This window comes from Schistocerca piceifrons, chromosome 3, assembly GCF_021461385.2.
Source record: "Schistocerca piceifrons isolate TAMUIC-IGC-003096 chromosome 3, iqSchPice1.1, whole genome shotgun sequence".
NCBI lineage: Eukaryota > Metazoa > Arthropoda > Insecta > Orthoptera > Acrididae > Schistocerca > Schistocerca piceifrons.
In genome coordinates this window covers 220,152,590-220,174,799 of record NC_060140.1, presented here as the reverse complement: position 1 = coordinate 220,174,799, position 22,210 = coordinate 220,152,590, and the positions used below count along the sequence as shown (strand labels likewise).

The window sequence follows — 22,210 nt, the reverse complement described above, 5'->3', positions numbered from 1 at the left end:
TGTATTGTACATTTAGTTTCCTTCACTTGGATTTTATACAAAGTATTGGAGAGGATTGCAATTATAAATCATATATGGCAATTACATGTGTTTTGCTCATATTTTATGGGATTTTCACATTTTCCTCAATTTTCTTTTTTTAAATCTGGACCACATGAAAACATAAAATGGGGTTTCACTGTGTGTATAATATGGGTATCTTGCTTGCTAAACAGAAGTCAGTGATTTTCGTCAAACTTCAAAGAAACCCCATTTTATGTTCAGATATGTGAAACTGACAATTTCAATTTGCTAACCTAAAGTCAGTTTTACAACTGCCTTTCCTCATTCTCTTGATAGTACTAAAAACTTATAGCTGTAAATCTGCACACATTTTTCTGAACTGCTGAAAGAAGAAAGGATGGGGGGGAAAAAATACCTCAAAATAAAATGTTCAGTTTAACATAAGAATTTTATTTCAAATTTTGTCATTTATGTTCAGCTGTGTTCATAGCACCAGAGTTGGAGTCTATAATAATGGTTTGAACTGTGTTGTACAATACTTCTATGCAATACAAATTTTTTTTTGTTTGTACAAATGTATCTCACGATTCATATCACTTAATGGTGTTCAAGAGACTGTCTTTGTAAATATAAACTCAACATTTATAAATGTCTAAATCTCTTTCATAACATATAGTGTGGAAAAAGGAAGTGGTTTGTGGAAAAATGACTACACTCCGTTTAGTGGTACCGTTTTGCACCACAATTTAACACATCAGTATTGTGGATGGTATGGTTCCCAGTCACACTTAAGAATTCATTCCACAAGTGTAAATAACTATTGTATTACTACTAATAATAACAATAATAAAAAGAACAACAACAATAACTATGCAACAGACTTACATGCCAAAGGAACATGACAGAGGTGCTCAAACCTCATTCCTTGCATACCAGATAGTTTGGAATACACACACACACACACACACACACACACACACACACACACACACACAATCAAACAAACATACGTACATTTGCAATAAAGAAAAGTAGGTCAAGGATGGTAAATAAGAATTGAGTTTAGACTGTAACAGATGTCATACATTCTTATTTCACTTATTCATCTGATACATGATATCTCTGTATATGAAGACACGTGAGATGTATGACAAACCATGTTCCACTTTTCCACAATATATACATGTGTATATACATATGTATATTGTATATATATATAAACCTCCTTCACCCATATTACAATGCTAAGGCAGTTTCGTTTGTAAACAGCAAAAAGAATGAGGAGGGACATAAAATAAAAGTATATAAATTCCCACATTTCAAACAAAATGTCTATTAAGAAAAGCACTCACACAAAGTTGAGAAGAGGCTGCAATCAAGGCACCTTGTTGTATGTTTCATGCCTGCTTCCACAAGAAAATATATATTTCTATCATTTAAAAAAAATGCTTTGGCAGTCTGAGGTCTGCCCTGGGCATGCTGAGGTATCCAAAAGTGATATAATCAGCACTAATAATCACAGTTGTGTAATAAAAATCCAGCTTTCCTGTCCCATCTCCCACTAAAACCGATCCTTTTATTTCAAACACTAAAACCGAAATCCAAACCAACAGGGACCCCAATAAGAGTCCTGTGGCCAAAGTACGCCAAGCATGCCTCTGCAGAGCAATATATCTGAACTTTCGTATCAACTTTTATTGGTGTTATTTAATAGGGAGGATGGGGGAAGACCTTTGAAACAACATCCAATCTGCAATACCAATTGTCGGAGTCCAGAGACGCAGGCCTAGGTCGTTAATGCAGCAGTCAGTGAAGGACAAGGGAGCCAACATACAGAACCGACATTTCCCACACTTGGTTACACAAAATCACAAGGGACATCTCCCAATTAGTTTTAAAACTGTGCCATCTTCCAAGTCGATGAATATATAAATTGATCATTTTCATAATACAGCTGTCTATGTGTGTTATATTAAAATGCAGTATACTTACCAGCAATATGTATTAAAATTTTAATTTAACTTGGAAGTGGTGGTTTTCAAGTGCTTTTATCACAATTACTTGATTCTTTTAGGTTAATGTGTAAATAATTAAACAACCCTCATAGTCACCCCAAAAAGGAATATATATGTGAGTATATTTGGAGGTACCACGAAAGCAGTGGGTACTAGCGTCTCGCTCCCCACGCTCCTGCAGGAGCTACACTTTGCGGGATGTCACCACCTCCACCGAAAGATGGGAACTCTGAAGTACTAGCAGTATCTGGGGCTCTCTGTTCCCACGGTGCTCCTTTGACCACAAAACCCGGATTGCTACCTCCCTGAGATGAGCTCCCTTCAGCATCGTGTCCAAAAATTGAACGGTTGTCAGGACGCTCATTTTCAGCTACATCCTGCAACTGATCACAAACAAGTCAACATTAAAACAAGAAGAAGAAACGCCATGGCCCTAATATAAACAGGAAATGTAGTAACTCCTCTTTTCACAAAATACAATATATACTCTTTCTCATATAATTAAACTTATGACATAGAAGTTATTAACTGAAAAGGAATATGTTGGCAATTGTGTTCAGAAAAACTATGCAACAGTTTTTCTCAGTAGATACATTTCAGTGCCAACCTTTAAGAAAAATTGTTAACAATCTTATGTCAGACTGCAGACTTCCAAAGGAAAAGCAATCATAACTAGTTCTCTCTGACTGCCATTTTTTTATACTGTATCTTCGTTTAGAATGAACTACAGTCTCAATTCTACCTGCTGTGTATCATGTTCTGATCAACTACAACATCTCACTGACCTTTCTCTTAAATATATCCTTGAGAACAAACCATACGAGATAGACCATTTCCTGCTGCAGGAGTGGAGCTACAAGACTCCTCTATTTACCGCAATGGTTTAGTGATACTTTGTTTAATAGCTGATCTGGTCCTGATACTATAGCAATAAAATGTACACTAAGAGCGCAGCTTCATGTCCTCCCATTACCACTAATATATATTTGTGCTAGACCTCTGATACTCTCAATGGCATTTGTTATTAAGTGCCAGTGTGAAGAAAATCTGCAGACAAATTTTCTTATGTTCATCAGAATCAATTTGGCAAGTTAAAATTGTGTGACAGCTCCATATGTTTCAAGGTAATTTCACTGTCAACTGCACACCCCACACATCCTTCACTGACTAACTCAAAACACCAGGTCATCATACATTTTACAGCATACCATACCAATCTGACATGCAAAGCTCTCATCACAAATATTCATCACAGTGCTTACTCCACCACAGTGCATGAGGAAGACATCTCAGTTGATCAGAGTTGTCTGTTGAGTGTTCTGTTGAAAGAAACTCTAGTCATCACTGGAGTATTACACCGTCCAAGATCAGGGTGATAAGTTTTCAACAGAACGGTGAAGATTAAAAACTCATTTATCAGTCAAAATTATCTGTTTTTGATCCATCCACTTACAAAGGGAGGGTATATATGTGGGCCACCAATTCTGATCAAGTTTTATAAGAATGCTCTATAATGAAAATGGAGACGTGCTTGTTTTGAATTTCTGCTAGACACTCCCTAGTTTCTCAAAAGTCGAGGTCAAAGTTAAAGACGGAAATCATTTTCAATGATATGCATCAAAAGATCATCTAAAAACAAATATTTTTGTGTGTTTCCATTCTGGATCTTGGGTACCTGTCATTCTGTGTGTCCAGTAGAATGATGTTGGTGGGCGAGTGGTCAAGGCATTATTTTAATTCTGTTTTTTGGTGTATCTTATAATATTTTGATAATCAGAATACTTTTATTTGTATTTTTTTGAAGTAAAATATCGGGAAGTGTGATTAATAATGAAATAAGTCTATATTATAATGTATTGACAAAATCAAACAATAGAAAATCCAAGACAGAATAACAATATTATGACAATATATATTATTTTCATGATATTATCATGATGGCCCGACAATCATTTTCATCATGATACACAGCACAAAATTATAACTAAAGTGTATTATTGTGTGTTTTTACCTATCTATTCATGAGCATTCTTGCAGTTAGTGGAGGGAAACAGAAAAATATTTCCTGCGGCACACACAACACACATGCAAAGGCATGTTTTCCGGAACACTGTTCATGGTAAACACATCTCAGTGCATAAAAGCATTTCTTAAAAGACAAGTGAGGACAACTGGATATGTATCAATGCATAAATTTTGATAGCATTCACACTATCTCTTAATTCTCTGCTCTGCTAAGATGTCGCAGGATTCTGAAGTCGTGCAATGACGTTCTTTACCAGTCGGAAAAAGTAAATGTCACATGACTGACAAAGAGAGGTAACATTTCGGTGGTATCACTTGCACCATGCAGGTCGGATCATCATCATCATCATCATCATCATCATCATCATCATCTACAAAAGACCTATCCACTACATCATGTATCTCTAAGAAAATAACTGTCAATACATTAAAATATATATTTATTTGATAATCTCACATTCCAATTTTTTACTTCCAAAAAGGCAAAGAAAGTATTCCAATTACCAGTATATCATCAGATAAACCAAAAAATATAGAATGAAAGCAAAGGCCATGACCAAGAAAGGAACACAAACCAAAGTTTGGTGTTCTATTGCCTTGATCGCTCAGCTGCTGACTTCACTCTGCTGAACACACTGAATGATGGGTACCCGAGATACAGCATGGAAACACAAAAATGCTAATAACTAATAATTAACTTTGGACCCCATATTATAATAAAAAAAATGTTTGTTTTTAGATTGTCTTTGGCTGTGTAACAGTGAAAATTTGATTTTCAGTCAACTTTAACCTAACTTTTTTCAAAAAATAGAGAGTGTCTAGGAAAAAGCTAAAGCACATGTGTGTGTATTTTCAGTATAGAAGGTCCTTGCAAAACTTGAACAAAATTGGTGAACCACATGCAGACCCCTTGTTAGTCCAATATTTTGCAAGTGAGTAAATTCCATTCCTGAGGCACTAACTGAGATCTCCAAAGGTCTGTGGCTGCCACATTCTTAACATCGTATGCTAAATCTTTTTCTGGTTACACATTTCTTTAAATGTGGAAACAGTTTAAACTCAGTGAGCCAAATCTAGTGAATATTGTGCACCTTCCAAAAATTTCTATGAAAAATCCTTCCATGTACCTACAGTCTAGTACATCTGCAGGCAGTTGCCTTTTCCTGGTAGGAGGATTCCATTCTCTAACAATTCAAACATTCTCTCTTTTTTTTTAAAATCTAGTTCATGCAGAAGTTCACATATAGCTAGATAAGCAATATGAAGAATTTCTTTTCCATTCCAGAAAACTCTCAATAATCCTGAAGAGTGTAACAAATCAATTTCATTTATTCTGTTGCAGGACCTCCAACTTCCACTCAACTCCTTGAATGCCATTTTAATTTCTGTTGGTATTTGGTGTACCCTAATTTCATTCACAGTAACAACTCAGCACACAAAAAATGCAATCCTTTTTAAAATTAGTAACCCTGCCGAGAAACTGATTGAATTTGACATTTACTTTTCATTAAAGCCCAATAAGTGCCTCACATCTCTGACAGAGCTTTCTCTTAGTTATTTCTCATGTAACATTAATCCTATTCCAATATGCTAAGAGGAGGGACATGAAAAGTGTGTGTTGCAAATAATAAAGTGATAAATGGAGATTTTTGTCATTAATACAAAACAGGAGTCTTTTATTAAATGTAATAAATTTGTCATTTTCTTTGCTCCTACATAAAAATGTCATAACTATAAGGGCAGTGGTTTACTAGTACTGGTAATAGATAATTACTGAAAGCTGAAATTCAGATTCTGAATTTTTCTGAAGGTTGTGGCTCACATATAATCAAAATGAGGGATCATCTTCCATGCAAAGAACTATGGCTCTAGATGTAATGTCAAACAAAAATATTCCGCTTCCAATGAACTCCGGTCAAGTAGCAGTTTTAGTTACCAATGTTACACAACCAGAAGTACCACAAATGCAGCATTTTTAATATATTCAATGTGGTGCATCAATTAAATTACATATTTTCAAAGTACACCAGTATAAATATGAAAACCATCAGCTGTAACACATTGGTTTTGTAAACATGTAAATCAACACATCGGCTTCATTTGCTTCTAGCAGCCAAACATAGCACAGAATATACTACAGTATGCTAACATCACTGTCTTCACATAATGATACGCTGCAGAATTTAAATCATGCTGCACAAATAGTATGATAGTGTCTTACAGAATCGTACTCAATGGATTATGACCAACTCGCAACCTAAAGTGGACCTCAGGCTGCACACGGATCAGGCTGTAGACACACTTCATACACAAAGTTCTGTTTTACCACCAGAAAAAAAAATTGTGTGTAGTCACATGTTGTGTGCTGTGACTGGCTGATAGAAACAAACTGAGCATCTACATCTACATCAATACTCTGCAAATCACATTTAAGTACATGGCAAGAGTTCATCGAACCACCTTCACAATTCTCTATTATTCCAATCTCGTATAGTGCACGGAAAGAATGAACACCTGTATCTTTCCGTACGAGCTCTGATTTCCCTTACTTTATCTTGGTGATCATTCCTCACTATGTAAGCTAGTGTCAACAAAATATTTTTGCATTCGGAGGAGAAAGTTCCTAATTGGAATTTCATGAGAAGATTCCGCTGCAATGAAAAACGCCTTTCTTTTAATGATGTCCAGCCCAAATCCTGTATCATTTCTTTGACACTTTCTCCCATATTTCGCGATAATACAAAATGTGCTGCATTTCTTTGAACTTTTTCGATGTACTCCGCCAGTCCTAGCTCTTAAGGATCCCACACCGCACAACAGTATTCTAAAAGAGGACGGACAAGCATAGTGTAGTCAGTCTCCTTAGTAGGTCTGTTGCATTTTCCAAGTATCCTGCCAATAAAACACAGTCTTTGGTTAGCCTTCCCCACAACATTTTCTGTGTGTTCCTTCCAATTTAAGTTGTTCGTAATAGTTAATACCTAGGTATTTAGCTGAATTTACGGCTTTTAGATTAGATTGATTTATCGTGTAACCGAAGTTTAATGAGTTCCTTTTAGCACTCATGTGGATGACCTCACACTTTTCGTTATTTAAAGTTAACTGCCACTTTTCGCGCCATTCCAACATTTCTTCTAAAACGTTTTGCAGTTTGTTTTGATCTTCTGATGACTTCATTAGTCGACAAACGACAGCGTCATCTGCAAACAACCGAAGACGGCTACTCAGATTGTCTCCAAAATCGTTTATATAGATAAGGAACAGCAAAGGGCCTATAAAACTACCTTTTGGAATGCCAGAAATCGCTTCTGTTTTATTCAATAACTTTCTGTCACAGATCCAGTCACGTAACTGAGACGATATTCATTAACACGCAATTTCACTACGAGCCACTTGCGTGGTACAGTGTCAAAAACCTTCCGGAAATCCAGAAATACAGAATCAATTTATTTATTTACATGTCAAGTTCCGTAGGACCAAATTGAGTAGCAAATCTCCAAGGTCATGGAACGTGTCAGTACATGCACTTACAACATAAAAGTAATAACAGATGAAAATAAATGTTCATGAACCTGAAAGAAAATCAGTCCATAAGTTTAAGCAAACGCTATCAGCAATACAATGAGAATCAGCTTAATTTTTCAAGGAACTCCTCGACAGAATAGAAGGAGTGACCCATGAGGAAACTCTTCAGTTTCAATTTGAAAGCGCGTGGATTACTGCTAAGATTTTTGAATTCGAGTGGCAGCTTATTGAAAATGGATGCAGCAGTATACTGCACACCTTTTTGCACAAGAGTTAAGAAAGTCCGAACCAAACGGAGGTTTGATTTCTGCCGAGTATTAACCGAGTGAAAGCTGCTTATTGTTGGAAATAAACCAATATTGATAACAAGAAACAACAGTAAGGAATATACATTTTGAGAGGCCAATGTCAAAATACCCACCCAAGGGGGCGGGGGGCTGGAGGTCACGTGTAATATCATTTGATGTCCCCATTTGAGCTTACGAACTTGTTTTACCCACTATTTTTACCCGATGTAAAGTTTGAGACATTCTCATCCGAAACTACAGATGGATCATCCTATATAATGGGAATGTCTGGCTACAGCCAATAGGGATTCTGAAGTAATCCAAATTCCTTGATAACTTAGTGTAAGAGCAACTGTCCATGCCAGCAGGAAATGTGGACATTGTAAAATGTTTGATGTTGCACTAAAGGCAATTTGTTTCCTGTGTTCAAATATATAGGTTGTCCCATTTATCTTAATCATCCCAAATAACTTTGTCCAGAAGCAAAATCATACAAATGTTTCTTGTGTTTCAGGAGGACATTAACCAGCCTGAATCATTATCTCCTCATTTTCTTTGTTATTTCTTTAAACAGCACCTTTTTTTTATTTTGAATTCACTTCCTCCCCTCAGGGTCTGTTGAAAAACTTATCACAGAGTGTCATTCACATAAACATGACATCATTAAAAATTTAAAATAAAACTGACTTTGACTCTCTTACACACAATGCAGGTACTTTGAGTAATGTAACTCTTCCACTTGCTGGAGATGACAGTACACACATGGAAAAACAAGGTAAACGTACATTGGACATTCAGTCCTGTTTATCTTTACCAGTCCAAGTGAGCAGCAAATTTACTTTCTCTTCACACAAACCTTCACATGAAGATTTTTTAACATCATGTTTGTGTGAATGGTATGCTGTGCTATGATTTTGAATAGGTCTTGAGGACAGGAGTGTATTACTGAACAAAAGAAAACTTACTGCAATTCACAGCTTCAGAACAAACGAAGTCATAAGAAAGGCAATTGTGCTGGTTTATGAACCCCTGGTATGAAAAAATTATTTGCTTTGTAACAAAGTTATAGGGGTCATTAAGATAGATGAGACATCCTGTAGACTCCAGGTGGCTTTTTTCACACTACAGTGAATTGCTGACAGATAAGCACTGTAATGTCTTAGAAGGCAACTTTGAAGTTATAACAATTCTATTTTATGGAAATCTTTAAAGTCCTTGGTTACAAGTTATTTTTTCAGCAACTGACTAGATTAAATAAGTATAACACAAACTTTTTTTCCTTAAATAATGTAATACATAGGATATTGACGTTGATAAATAGAATGGAACTGATAGGTATATCTTCATTTTCAATGTAACACATTGAGAAGCTGGAATAAACCAAAAATAAAGGACATACAATACTTCAAAAATTAGGCATAAGAAACTAATATGAAAACTGGGAGAGGGTAACTATAAAACTGACAAAAAATTAACACCAGAATCGGCAAAAAAAAAAGATATAAAAACCATTATTTCCAGTCCCTAGCTAAATAAATTATTTCATTCAGATTTAACTGCAACTCCTTCGTTCTGAGATTGTACACTTTTGCTACAACTCGTGACTGTTTCCGGAAATGTGAATCATCAGAAAGTTAAGTATGACACAAAGACACAATAAAACATAGAAATTTAAATTGGTTTATCACACAAAGAGACCAGTAATCCAAACTGTTAAGTATGTAAGTGAGAAAAATGTATTCCTTTCACAGTCATGGTCACAATATACTTGTGCCAACTGCAAACAAATATCTTTCCTTTTACTCCACAGACTGGATAGTTTCTACACCATTGAAAACACAAATTAACATTCAGGTAATTTTATGGGACATGCTCGACAACATGTATTTCACTTACATATTCTTCTTCAAGGTTCAACAGGTGGTCCCGAGCATCGATAACATTGTCTTCCTGGCCAATAACAGTGACAATATTTGGTTCAGCATCCGTACTTCGAGGAAACTTTATGTCAACCTTGAACTGCTCCATTATTTTACGAATGTTGCGTCCACGTGCACCAATAAGTCTTGAATGTACCCTAGAGTCTATACACACTTCTTCCTTCACCAAATCATTCTGAAAAAGAAAGGAGTAATTTTTTGTAATATAATTGTAACAGACAACTGTACTCAAGCAGACTCAACCAGAGTCAAAGCATGATAGGGAGGTCTTGGGAATTCAAATCCATGCAGAAGCAATAGAACCTAAGTTATGTTTTTGCTGATGACATTCTATCAGAACCAGCAAAGGACTTGTAATATCAACTGAATGGAATGGAGAGCCTCTTGAAAAGAGGTTAAAAGACTAATAGCAACCAAAGTGAAAGAACAGTAATGAATTGTAGTCAAATAAAGTGATGCAAACAGAAATACGGTAGGAAATGAGATACTAACAATAATGAAAGGTTTTTCTGTTTGGACAGCAAAATAAAAAGTAGTAGAGAACATATAAGATGCAGATTGACAATAGAAAGAAAAATTTTCATGGGAGGGAGAAATATGTCAACACCTAACATAAATTTAAGTGATGTTCATGTTCTACATATAAATAATTATTATTCTCATATTACAATTTTTATTGTTTTTAACAAAATTTATTTCAACAAATTTTATTAGTTAGCTTCAGCAAGAATACCTAGAAACAAACTACTTTCATAAGCTCTGAATCATCCGCACATCACAGCCTCCTCCTTCACTGCACTTAACCTTACAGAAGTACTATAGAAGCACAGTGAAATACTGAAGCGTTAAAAATTTTAAAATAGCACATGTGTATTAAATGAAAACAACTATAATATACCACTGCGCCATGACAATTGGTGACCAATGTGACGTGATAGAGAGGGACGGGGGAAGGGGTAATATAATTTGTGTGTGCGTGTGCGTGTGCGTGTGCGTGTGCGTGTGCGTGTGCGTGTGCGTCTATTGTTTGTATTATAAGACACTATCTTAAGATGTCTGAATTTCGGAACAGTATTTTGGTTGGTTTGTTTGGGGAAGGGGACCAAACAGTGAGTTCATCAGTCCCATTGGATTAGGGAAGGATGGGGAAGAATGTCGGCTGTGCCCTTTCAAACAAACCATCCCTGCATTTGCCTGAAGTGATTTAGCAAATCACAGAAAATCTAAATCAGGATGGCCAAACACAGGTTTCAACCGTCCCCCCAAAATTGAGTACAGTGCACTAATCACTGCACCCCTCACTTGGTGGAACAGCATTCCGTAAAAGTTTTAATTAAAGTCTTCAAAAATTGAAACTTGTGATTTTTATGTTTTGGGGGAGAGGTGGGGTGGGGGATATTGTACGGTTGAAGAGATGCATTCCAGCATGTAAAATTAAGCACTGGTCCAAACCTCGAACCCTATAATACATCAACTATTTCTTTCACTACAGCCCAGGCATCTGTGGCAAATTTATCTGTTCCAACTTCATATCCATTAACACCTACAGGCTGTCCTAGGAGGAATGGTCAATATTCAGGCATATGACAGGAAAAATCATTCAAAGCAAAATTTTCTAGAAACATGAGCTCTAAAATGCATATGTTAAAAGCTATGAGCCTGGTTCAGCAGAAAAGACGTGTTTCACAGTAACTAATATGAACATAGCTCTTAAGGTGTGCACTTTAGAGCCCATGTTCACTGGACTTTTTTTGCTTCGAATTATTATTCGAGTCATATCCCTGAATACTGCCTATTCCTCCGGAGACATTAACAATTTTTCCCACCTATTCTGCAACAACCCCATAAATCTTGTCCCTTAACAAAATTTCCTGGACAATCTTGTCCTTTCCTTCAAACACAACTCCCAGGAAAGAGAAAAATCTTGCTCGTCACCCTAAATGCCTCATTAAATTGTTTCAACAGGACTATCTCAAGTCTAGCCCTGAAATGACAATGTCTCCCCGATATCCACCCACACCATCCACTGTCACTTGTCAGCCTCCTAACCTTCATAAAATCCTTGTCAGACCATTAGAGACCTACTCCTATCTCAAGATTCCTACCCGCTGCAAAACCTGCCCCCTTGCATCTACATACCACCACTTTCCTCAGTCCCACCACCGGTAAATTCTACGACACAGATGAAATGTTCTCCTTGCAGACACCAAGCGCCCTATTATTGAACACACTATACAGTGTGGCTGAAAGAGACTTGACAACCTCCCTGACTAGTACTTTCCCTGTAGTTCAGAGAAGGGAATTTGCTCTCCAACATGTTCTCACACTCTGTCATCCTGCTGGAATTAACCTGTTAACAGACCCTCCCTCTCTTTTTCTCAATGGTAATATTTCATTATTTACTAAATTACTTTTTTATCTCCTCCTCTATTCACTCAAGTTTTCCTCTTCTATTGTTCAACCTGTTTCTGAATGGAATTATTCATACAACTTTTCATTTTCCTACCCTTTCACTCATCTTTATTTCTCACTCTGTCTCTTTGATCATCTCTGGCAGTTCAATCTACCTTTAATCAAATGTAAGTATATGGTTCAGGAGAGCTTTTCAAGTCACGCACATCTGTGATTTATATATGCAGACTGAAGGGACGAATGAAATTTTGTGCCAGCCTTTGTACAAATTTTCATTTCTCACTTCAGTCTGCAATCTACCTTTAACATTCATTTCATTCTCTCTCTCTCTCTCTCTCAATCCCAACTTATTCCCTGTGGAAGAAATATATATGCAGACGTTCTTTTTTTTTTTTTTTTTTTTTTTAAACGTTTTTCCATCATCAGCAATGACGAATTCCACCTCCTGAAGCTTAGAACTCGCCATTCTCACTCAGTTTCATTGCAACTAAAGAAACAATATCTAAATATTGTAATTTTAGGAATGATATAAGGTTATTTGATGCAAAATGAGGTGCTACTGCTACTACTACCACTACAATTGATAGTAAGCGCTATGGACAAAAAGATTGTCACCCCCAGGAGATATAATACTGACACTGTGCATAAGTGCCTCTAGCTTTAATAATAGTCTTAGCAAGGAAAAGAGGCCACAAGTTTTTTCAGGTATGCCAATATCTAGATGAAGCCATTCACTACTGATTAGATCCCATCAACCTACTAAATTGTGGGAATATGGACTTTTATGTTTCACCAATCATTCCAAATTTAGTCCTAGACATGTTCTTTGGGCTCAAGGTCAGGCAATTTAGTAGACTAGACGAGGTGCGATGGGGGCTCGTGTCTTCATCACATGGAATATGTGTGTGCATCCCAGTGAGCATCATCCTATCTCAGAAGACAGGAGTGACTACAGTACAGTCACCATGAAGATTGGTTGCCGAGAATGTTGAACAAACAGTAAATGAATGAGCGAGCCCAAATAATGGCATAGAAAGCACTCCCAAAACATTATACAACCTCCTCCCACCTAAATTACACTCTGGACACAGAGCAGTTAAAATAACTCATTGTATCATTGAGGCAATCTACACCTTGCATTCATTTGAAAAGACTCAAAATAGTGATTCACTGGACCACACTACACATCTTCTGTCAATTACTGTCCAGTTTTTGTGTTTTGACCCACTGAAGATGACCAGCTTAGTGTGTCACTGGGAGCAAGTTTGCCTTCCAATAGGTACTAGGCTCTAATGTGCATTGTATGCAATATCATTTACAATATTCACTCAGAAACTGGTTGAGATGGATCTGCATTCATTGAAGGAAGCAATTCCTGTCTGGTTTGAAACTGACTGCTATTGACAGGGCATGACACTAGTCTCTGGCTCCTGATGTGCCAATTAGCATTTTTTTATGACCATTGTTCGTCCACCATGTTATGTGGCTGGGGGTATTACGTGGCTTGTAAACACACTAGAATCTACATTGGAATTTCAACAAAACCTGGGATGCTGATGTGGGAAGGCTGGATCAGCTGGCCAGGAAAGAGAGAGTAATATATCAATAAGTTATGCTGAAAGATTATAACCACTTCCACATACTCATTTTTAGGATAAAATGTTAAGAATTCAAGTAAATATTATCTGCTTCATCGTGCAATATCAGTGATTTGAATGAATCATTATCTTGCAGTGCAAAGTACTCTATTATATTTGCCTGAAGTTGATAAAAAATGTTTACGAACTACAAGGATAACATGAAATATAGGTGCTAGTAAGTGAAACCAATTTCCATAACAAAGTTAAGAATACTGATCATAACTGTGGCCAAAACAATGGTTTCATCTGTAACAGTGTTTTTTACAATATGACACAACACCATACCCAGAAAACTGTCACATTAACTGACTGGCTGCAAAAACCTCCACAATTACGTAAGGTAAGAATGGCTGTACTTTAAAGAAGTGCATATCACAAGAAAATTACTTCATCAATTATCTTACTGACAAGATGTCCCCCACACGTGGGATCGACTTTTTAAAACTATCTATAGGGTGTAGTACATTAAGATCCCAAGTATCACACCCTGCAGCTTTTCACACTGGGGGGGCCCTCCTTTGTGAATAATTTTTTGGAATTTTGCATCATGCTCTACAGCTTTAAAAATGGAATGTTACATGGATTGGTTGTGTATTGTAATGGATAGGGAACAGTCTTCATGTTCCAGGAGTTGTGGGTCCGAATCTCATCAAGTGCTTTCAAATTTTTTATTTTTAAATCTTTATTGAAACCACTAACATCCTTATTTTTTCCATTAATTGATTTAAATGTATTTTTTTTGTTTTTATTTCTTTGCCACATTTTAATAACAATATGAACTCATCTGCTCTCATTTTTTTCCCCATCATTCTTTTTCTACTAGGAATTTTCGTGCATGTGAATTTAATTATTTTTATTCATCTATCATAATATTTGAACATATGAAAATGCTGATCTATTGGATGAAAAGACAAAATAATCTATTGATACTGACAGTGCAATGGTATCAAAGAAGTATTTTTCATTAGAAGATATACATTTCTCTGGGTAGTAATTATCATATAAACATTTGAAAGATAAATACCTATTTCACTATGGACAAAACAAAGCAGATGAAGATTTAAGTGGAAGAAGGGATTATAAGTAAAGTGAAATACAAACAAAACGAGGAATAGAAATAATGAACAACAACATTGACGAAAATAAAGGCTGCTAATAGGAAAGAAATTATATCAAAGCTATTATGTAGAAATAATTAACATCACAAAAAAATCCTAAGTGGAAAGAGAATAGGAACAAATATATGAGCAAATGGAAAAGTATCCTCGGAGTCTTTCATGGCGGCACGACTGGATAAAATCTTCACGGTATTCAAGCAGTGTCAATTCCAATAAAATTATCAAGCTTTTGATGTCTAGTTCCACCACTGTCATCAGGAGTAAAACTACTGACTGCCAGGACCAGCACCATTTCCCACTTTTATACCTACGATTAATGCCATTGGCACCAATTAAAGAGGGCCAAAATGACGAGTGCGCAGAAGGCAAGTTGGGCAGCTCACAGCAGCTCCAGCCCGCCACGGGACGAAGCGATGTCAGGGAGTGTGAGGGGCCAGCGCCATGTTTGAAACTGCAGCTCCCGCCTTCCTACAAGCATTAAGCATCTGCCATTGCAGCCTTTTGACATCTCTGATTGGAGCCAGTGGCCATAATTGTAGGTATATAAGTGGGAAATAGTACCAATCCTGGCAGTCAATAGTTTTACTCCTGACGACCATGGCAGAGCTATCCATCAAAAGCTCAAGAATTTTATGGGAATTAATGCAGCTTGAAAACTGAGAAGATTTTATACACCAAACAGAAAAATTAATTTGATAATTAAAATGGCATGTGATAATGGCATACAAACAAACAAAAATTAGATTTATACCAGTTAACTGATTCAAAACATTGATCAAAGCCATTTTGCCAAAATTGAAAAATATGATATTTAAAGCACCCGAACAGGTTTAAAACCATATGAGGACAGTGCCCTAGCCGTTATGCTACGCAACCAGTCCATATATCATCACTTTTTAGAACTATAGAGTATCACATGAAATTCCAAATTTCTTTGTAAAGAATATTTTTAAGATGCAATACCTGGGATCCTAACCTACACCACTATATAGTAGGTTTCAGAATGTCAATCGCATCAATGGCGAGAATTTAATGCCTTATCTGGATGGTTAACCACATTCAAACAATGTCACAGGATTTGTGAACTTACTGCGCAAGGAGAGTGGCTTAGTTCAAATGTTACCAGCCAATTCCTTCTGGGAAGAGTTCCAAAAATTTGTGGAACAGGAGAATTTCACATCAGAGCAAATTTATAATTCAGATGAACATGGCCAGTATTGGAAATGTATAACAACCAGAACCATCGCTTTTAAGAGCAATGTTTGTGCGCCTGGATATAGGTCATCTAAGGATGCATTGCAATTTTGTGCACAGCTAATTCTTCTGCGAACCACAATGTGAAACTACAATATTAGTAACTGAAAAATAAAAAACCCAAACATTCAAGGATATCACAGCTAAGGCTCTCCCTAGGCATTATTACAACCAAAAAATAGCACAGATGGATACCAAAATTTTCAAATACTGGTTCCACACACATTTTGTACCACAAGTTCAACAATTTCATTAAGAGAAAGGATTGCCACAAAATTCTGTTCTATTGCCTGATAACACCCCATTACACCCCAATGAGAGGATTCCTTTTATCTGATAATGATCTTATCGTAACAAAGTTTTCATCTCCTAACATGACTGCCATTATAAAGCCAGTGGACCAAGGTGCAACTGCACAGTAAAATGGTGCTATCGGGCTGCTGTACTGAGATTGCTAGTTCAGGGCCATTTGGTGGCATTCTGGAAGAAGTTGACAATTCCAGATGCCATACATGAGATTTCGGATGTCTGGTGTGAAGTCAAGCCAGACTCAATAGTTTCACCACACAGGAAAATTCTTCCAGATACAGGAGAATGTGATTTTCAAGGTTTCAGTGTTGACGAAAAAAACAACTGCACAAATGTATCTGGCACATGTTTAAATGATTTTGAAGTAATTGATGAAGAAAACTTGAATGAGTGGCTGAAGATTGACGCATGTGAACGCACTTCCAGTACATGAGTGACACAGAAATTGTGACTGCTACTTCACAACAAAACGAAGAGGAAACTGAATGTGAACATGGGGATGGAGACAGTGTTCTTATCAGTCACTGTACTGCATTGCAATGTAGTTAATTTTCTTGATTATATGTGCCAGAGAGGGTTTCAATAAAATATTAATGCTGCAAGAAAACTTGCAAAGGCAGTGCGAAGAAAGTATTAACTCCTTTCAGAAGCAGACCAAAATCACAGGCTATTTAAGAAATATACAGGCCTACCATACCTACACGAGAACTTGGATAAGCTTAAAAAACAAAGCATACATGTTTGAAAATATCTCTTTCTTTCTCTACCTTTTCGGTTATTAGTGCACCTTATCCCCACATTGCCCTGAATAATCGGGACTATGCTGTATAAATACATTATGACACTCTGGTACGTATATAAAAAACAAGCGCATATTCGAATGCAACGTTGCGTCAAAATTCCAAAGCAATCTGTGGAGAAATTTAGGAGATTTATTTAAGATTTTGTACAAATGAACATTTACATTTTCATTTATATGCATAATGTTAAGATCTTCAATTATGGCATCTAACCCAACAACCCATGTTCTCCAGAACCACTGGCACACTTTCTTTCACTTCAAAAATCCATTCATGATTTATGCACAAGTAGAAAACTGTTTCAGGAACAATAATAAATTCTGGACTTAGGTTCTGGAATTTATTGTGTTCACTGACAAACACTGAGAATTTGGAAGGCCCCAAAGATAGAAGTAACAAGATTTCGAATTACATAATTTTTATTAACATATTCATATTGCCATTATAAGAAACTTGCCTACCACATAACCTGATGAGAACTCTTTTACATTTTCTGCACCCTAAACTGTTTTATAGTCTGTATGCATGGGCAGTCTATTTTGCTATTTCACGTGAGCACACAAGTCTTGTGTGGAAAGTAATTTACACATTTTGGAGCAACATCAAATTCAAAAAGCTTTCAATTAACTGTCCACAATTCCTAAGCAACCCATCAGTTGAACACTTCAGTGGATCAAATACAGAGTGCAACCTGGTAAATGAAAAAGTCTATCATTGCTTACAAATAGTGAAATGCATTTTAATTGTATATGATGTTACACAAATTTCTATCCCGATAAATAAGGTGACGGTAGAAGCTATTTACTAGTTTCAGACTGGACCTACATTTTGTGTACTGTGGACTATATAGCACGTCTTTTTTTGAGCAAATTTCAGTACAAGTCCAAGAGCACCACCACCTTTCCCTGTAAGAGACTTGAGTCTGGCAACTATCTTTCATGTCAATTTCAGTGTTCAGAATCTAGCAATTAATTCCAGTGACTATTATGTGGATAAGTTCTTGTTCTGGAACATTGAATCACAGACAGATGCAAACATGGTTTCATTTCTGCACCACTGCAAGCCGTTTTGGCACACTTGCCTTACAGGCTTTATGATATTTACATGTGACAGATTAATAGATAAGAAAAACCAACAATAACTAAAGTAGCTTACCATTTGTTAATACCTTCTGTCAAGCATGCTTTATCTTCTTTTTGGTAGGTGAGAGTAGTTCTTCATACAACATGACTGGTTAGCCACTTTTGAAATTTATCCATTCACTCAAATTTCTGTTACACTAAGATTGTCCTTGTGGTATAAACCTTTGATGAATTTCAACACTCATAACCACAGCAACTTGTTCTTTTTTCCTGATTCTCCTTTGTGTTTACAAAGGTACAGCAGTAAAGAAATCAATGCTATCGCAAACAAAGTTCTATAGCTCATCCAAAACATACCTAACTTCTGTTGTATATGTGGATCACATTCTCACACTCACTTCGTGCTTTGGAAATGAATAATTTTGGATGCACTGTTGTGTTTATGAATGTGACCATGGTATTTGTGCAATTTACTTATTAACGGCACCCTTAGACTGCATTACTTTGCAATAACTTATTACAGATATTCTCACATTAACTATCATTCCCATCTGCTTCACTGCAACTATGAACAATTGCCACCAAAATAATTCTGTACACTCTGCTCTGGTAACTGTCCATTCCTCATTCTAGGCCTGGCCTTCCTTTACTACCAGACTGTCCTGATTCTTTGTAATCCCTCTGAGCAATGATCATTAAAATAAAATATATAACTTACCAATTCATTAACGATCTTCATTATATCATCTTTGGCTGCTTGGGCATTCTTTTCATAGCCAGTGATAGTTATTATATGTTCCTCAGGATCACCTTTCTTTGGAAAATTTATCTGTACATCATGATCAGATCGAATTTTACTTATAACAGCACCTTTTCGGCCTATAATCTTTGGATGGTAGTCAGGATCAACTTCTATCTGCAAGAGAAATTTTATAACAATTGTGATTTAGAGCCGCAGAAAGACATCTAAAATTCTTAATTAAAGATATCTGCATGTCTTTACACTATTTGTTGGAAAGCAATGGTTACCTTCAATTCGTATGACTTCAGCATTTTATCTTGTTTTTCTTTTTCTAGCTCCTCACGGCGTTCTTCAAGTGCTATCTTTGCCTGTTCAACATTTGCTGGTGTTCCAGTAATCTGAAAACAAGATTTAATTATAATTTCAATGTTTATGCTTTAATTCTAATGTGACACAAAGATGTCCAAATCATCTGCAATTTGTAACATCTCAAAAGTGAGTTGAAAAAACAATGGAGACTTAACAAGTATAAATTTGCTATGCTTATTTCATTAAATATTTTTCACTATTTGGTTACATTCAATTACACACAAACTATAAAGTAAATCCGGCACATAGCAGAATAGTCATCAGAAAGAATCACTTTCAATAGGTCAGATACCAGTGATCTGTCTAATGTGGAAGCACAAAGCAAATTTCAGTACCTCTGAAAAATGATTTTTAAATTAATCTTGGTGAACTGAATTGCAATCTAGACCTATTACTTTTAAAGGTAACATCCTGGAAAGTAAATTTGCACATACGGTGCGCATTGAGTGAAGTGCCTCAACATGTGTGAATTCCTTCATAGTTTAAAGAATGAAAAAGCCATGGTGGAATGTAACACTATAATAGTTACTAATAGTTGCTACTCACCCTGTAGCGGAGATGCTGAGTCATAGAAAGGCACAAGAAAAATAAAGTCAGAAAGTTAGCTTTTTGCCAACAAGGTCTTTGTCAAAAATGGACACACACACACACACACACACACACACACACACACACACACACAGTCTCCGGCTCCAGCTGTGCATTTTTGAGGAAGGCTGTGTTGGCTGAAAGCTGAATTTCCAGTCTTTTTGTTGTGCCTTTCTGTGACTCGGTATCTCCTGTATAGGGTGCAACTCAGTATCTCACCTATATGGTGAGTAGCAACTATCCTTTTCATTATGTTGTTTCATAGTTTGACATAACAAAACTGTTGTCATGTCACATGCCAAGATGAGAAAGGTGGTGGAAGAGATTCAGATGGTAACTTCAGCCTAAAATTCAAGTAATCTGAATTCAGTTTCAGTGAATGAAAGAGTTTTCAGAGGCTAGCTTTTATCACCACAACTTTATCAGTAAAATGCAGTGATAGTGAACAACCTCCATTAGTAAAATTGTGGAAGAATTGGAGGGGAAGCAATTTAATCAAAACAAAACAAAATTTTAAATTTTATTGATTTTGTTTACTGTGAGAAAATTAAGAGAATTTAAGAAAACCTATTTAAATAAAAACTGACTATTATGGCACAGCAATAGGGTAAAGAGAAACTGGCAAGCTTATCACTGCAAAAAAATCAAAAGGCTTATTAATGTAACAAAACTTTCAACCAAAGATCATTCAGAAAGTCAGTATTTTACCAGATGTTCCAAAGTAAACAAGAAATAGCAAGTATAAGTACAAAAGTATGGGTAAACATATTTCATGATAAATTGTGTCACCACATTTTGCTATGTGTCTCATCGATTTGATAGTTCCCTTTTAATACTTCAATCACCCACTACAGCAATGTGTCATTACTACCTCCAGACAGTTGCGCAAAATCTTTTCTTCGTTTAACAGACTGGTACTGTGGAGCATTTATTCATTACTTTCCTAGATGCAGTGTACTGGGTAAGCTGTAACGAACTATTTCCTGTGCAAGAATGGAGAGCTGCAGGCAGGCTTTCACAACTTACAGAATGCATTAAAAACTAAGAAAAGGTAACAATGGAACTTTTGATTTATATCAAATTGCAAACATTGACTTATTAAAACAATTCCATCTTTTGACAAAGACTTGTTAGTGTGCAAAAAGGTCCCACATTATCCATTTGGTAAAAGAGGCACAACAAAGATGAATGATGGAGCTGATGTGCAAGAAAATAAACACGACATTGAAGTCTTCCCTCTAGTAATGACAGTGGTGTCACCTGCCACAGAAAAAGACTGCCCCCTGTGCCTAAATATCCTCTAGAGATAAATGGATCTTTTCAGTGCTGCCCCAAAATCATTTTGGCAGACAAGCACTGAAAATTCATTAATCTGTGTTCAGTGCACCAAGAAAACTGTATGTTTTCGCCACTCTGAAAATACCTACACCTACAGTCATTTTTCACGGTAGACGGTACACTGCACCATTGCCAGTCATTGACATTCTTTTAAAACTCACAAATAGAGCATGAGGAAATGTTGGCTTGTATGCCTTGGCATAAACCTTAATTTTCCTTATTTTATACTTGTGGTCATTTCACAAGATGAATGTTGGTGGCAGCAGAATCATTCTGCAGTCAGCCATAAATGTTAGTTCTCTGACTTTTCACAACAGGGTGTCCTGAAAAATTAGTCTTCCTCATCCCAAGATTTCCCATCTAAGCTCACAGAAAATTTACTTGACATTCTCATACTGGCTGAATCAACTTTTAACCAATCTAACAACATGCCTCTGAATTGCTTTGATGTCTTCCTTCAGTCTGATCAAGTGAGCATTCCAAGCACTTGAGAAGTACTCAAGGATCAGTTGCAAGCTGTTCTGTTCGCAGTTTCTTTTATCGGTATGGTGTTCTTTGCCAGAACTCTCCTGATAAACTGGAGAGTCACCTCCCATATAAATGAAATCATAGTGCTTGCCATTTCATGTTATTTCCCTATGTTATACCTATATACTTAATCAGCATGAATTAGTCAATCAGCATACTACAAACTTTATTTGAACACTGTAGAAATGTTCTCCAGCCCAACCCCATTGATAATACTTATCCACATTTTAAAAAA

The 22,210-nt window shown here is 36.3% G+C and overlaps 1 protein-coding gene across 1 annotated transcript in view; it reads right to left on the bottom strand.

The window, feature by feature from the left end:
• Nucleotides 1-432: 432 nt before the first annotated feature.
• LOC124790116 (vigilin) overlaps nt 433-22,210 on the bottom strand; it is an 83,275-nt gene continuing 61,497 nt past the window's right edge. The window contains exons 18-21 of the mRNA XM_047257687.1: nt 19,440-19,550; nt 19,129-19,326; nt 9,752-9,970; nt 433-2,401 (exon numbers count right to left, since the gene is read on the bottom strand). Coding sequence (XP_047113643.1) covers nt 2,171-2,401; nt 9,752-9,970; nt 19,129-19,326; nt 19,440-19,550 — 759 coding nt within the window. The 3' untranslated portion in view covers nt 433-2,170. The remainder of the gene's footprint in view (nt 2,402-9,751; nt 9,971-19,128; nt 19,327-19,439; nt 19,551-22,210) is intronic.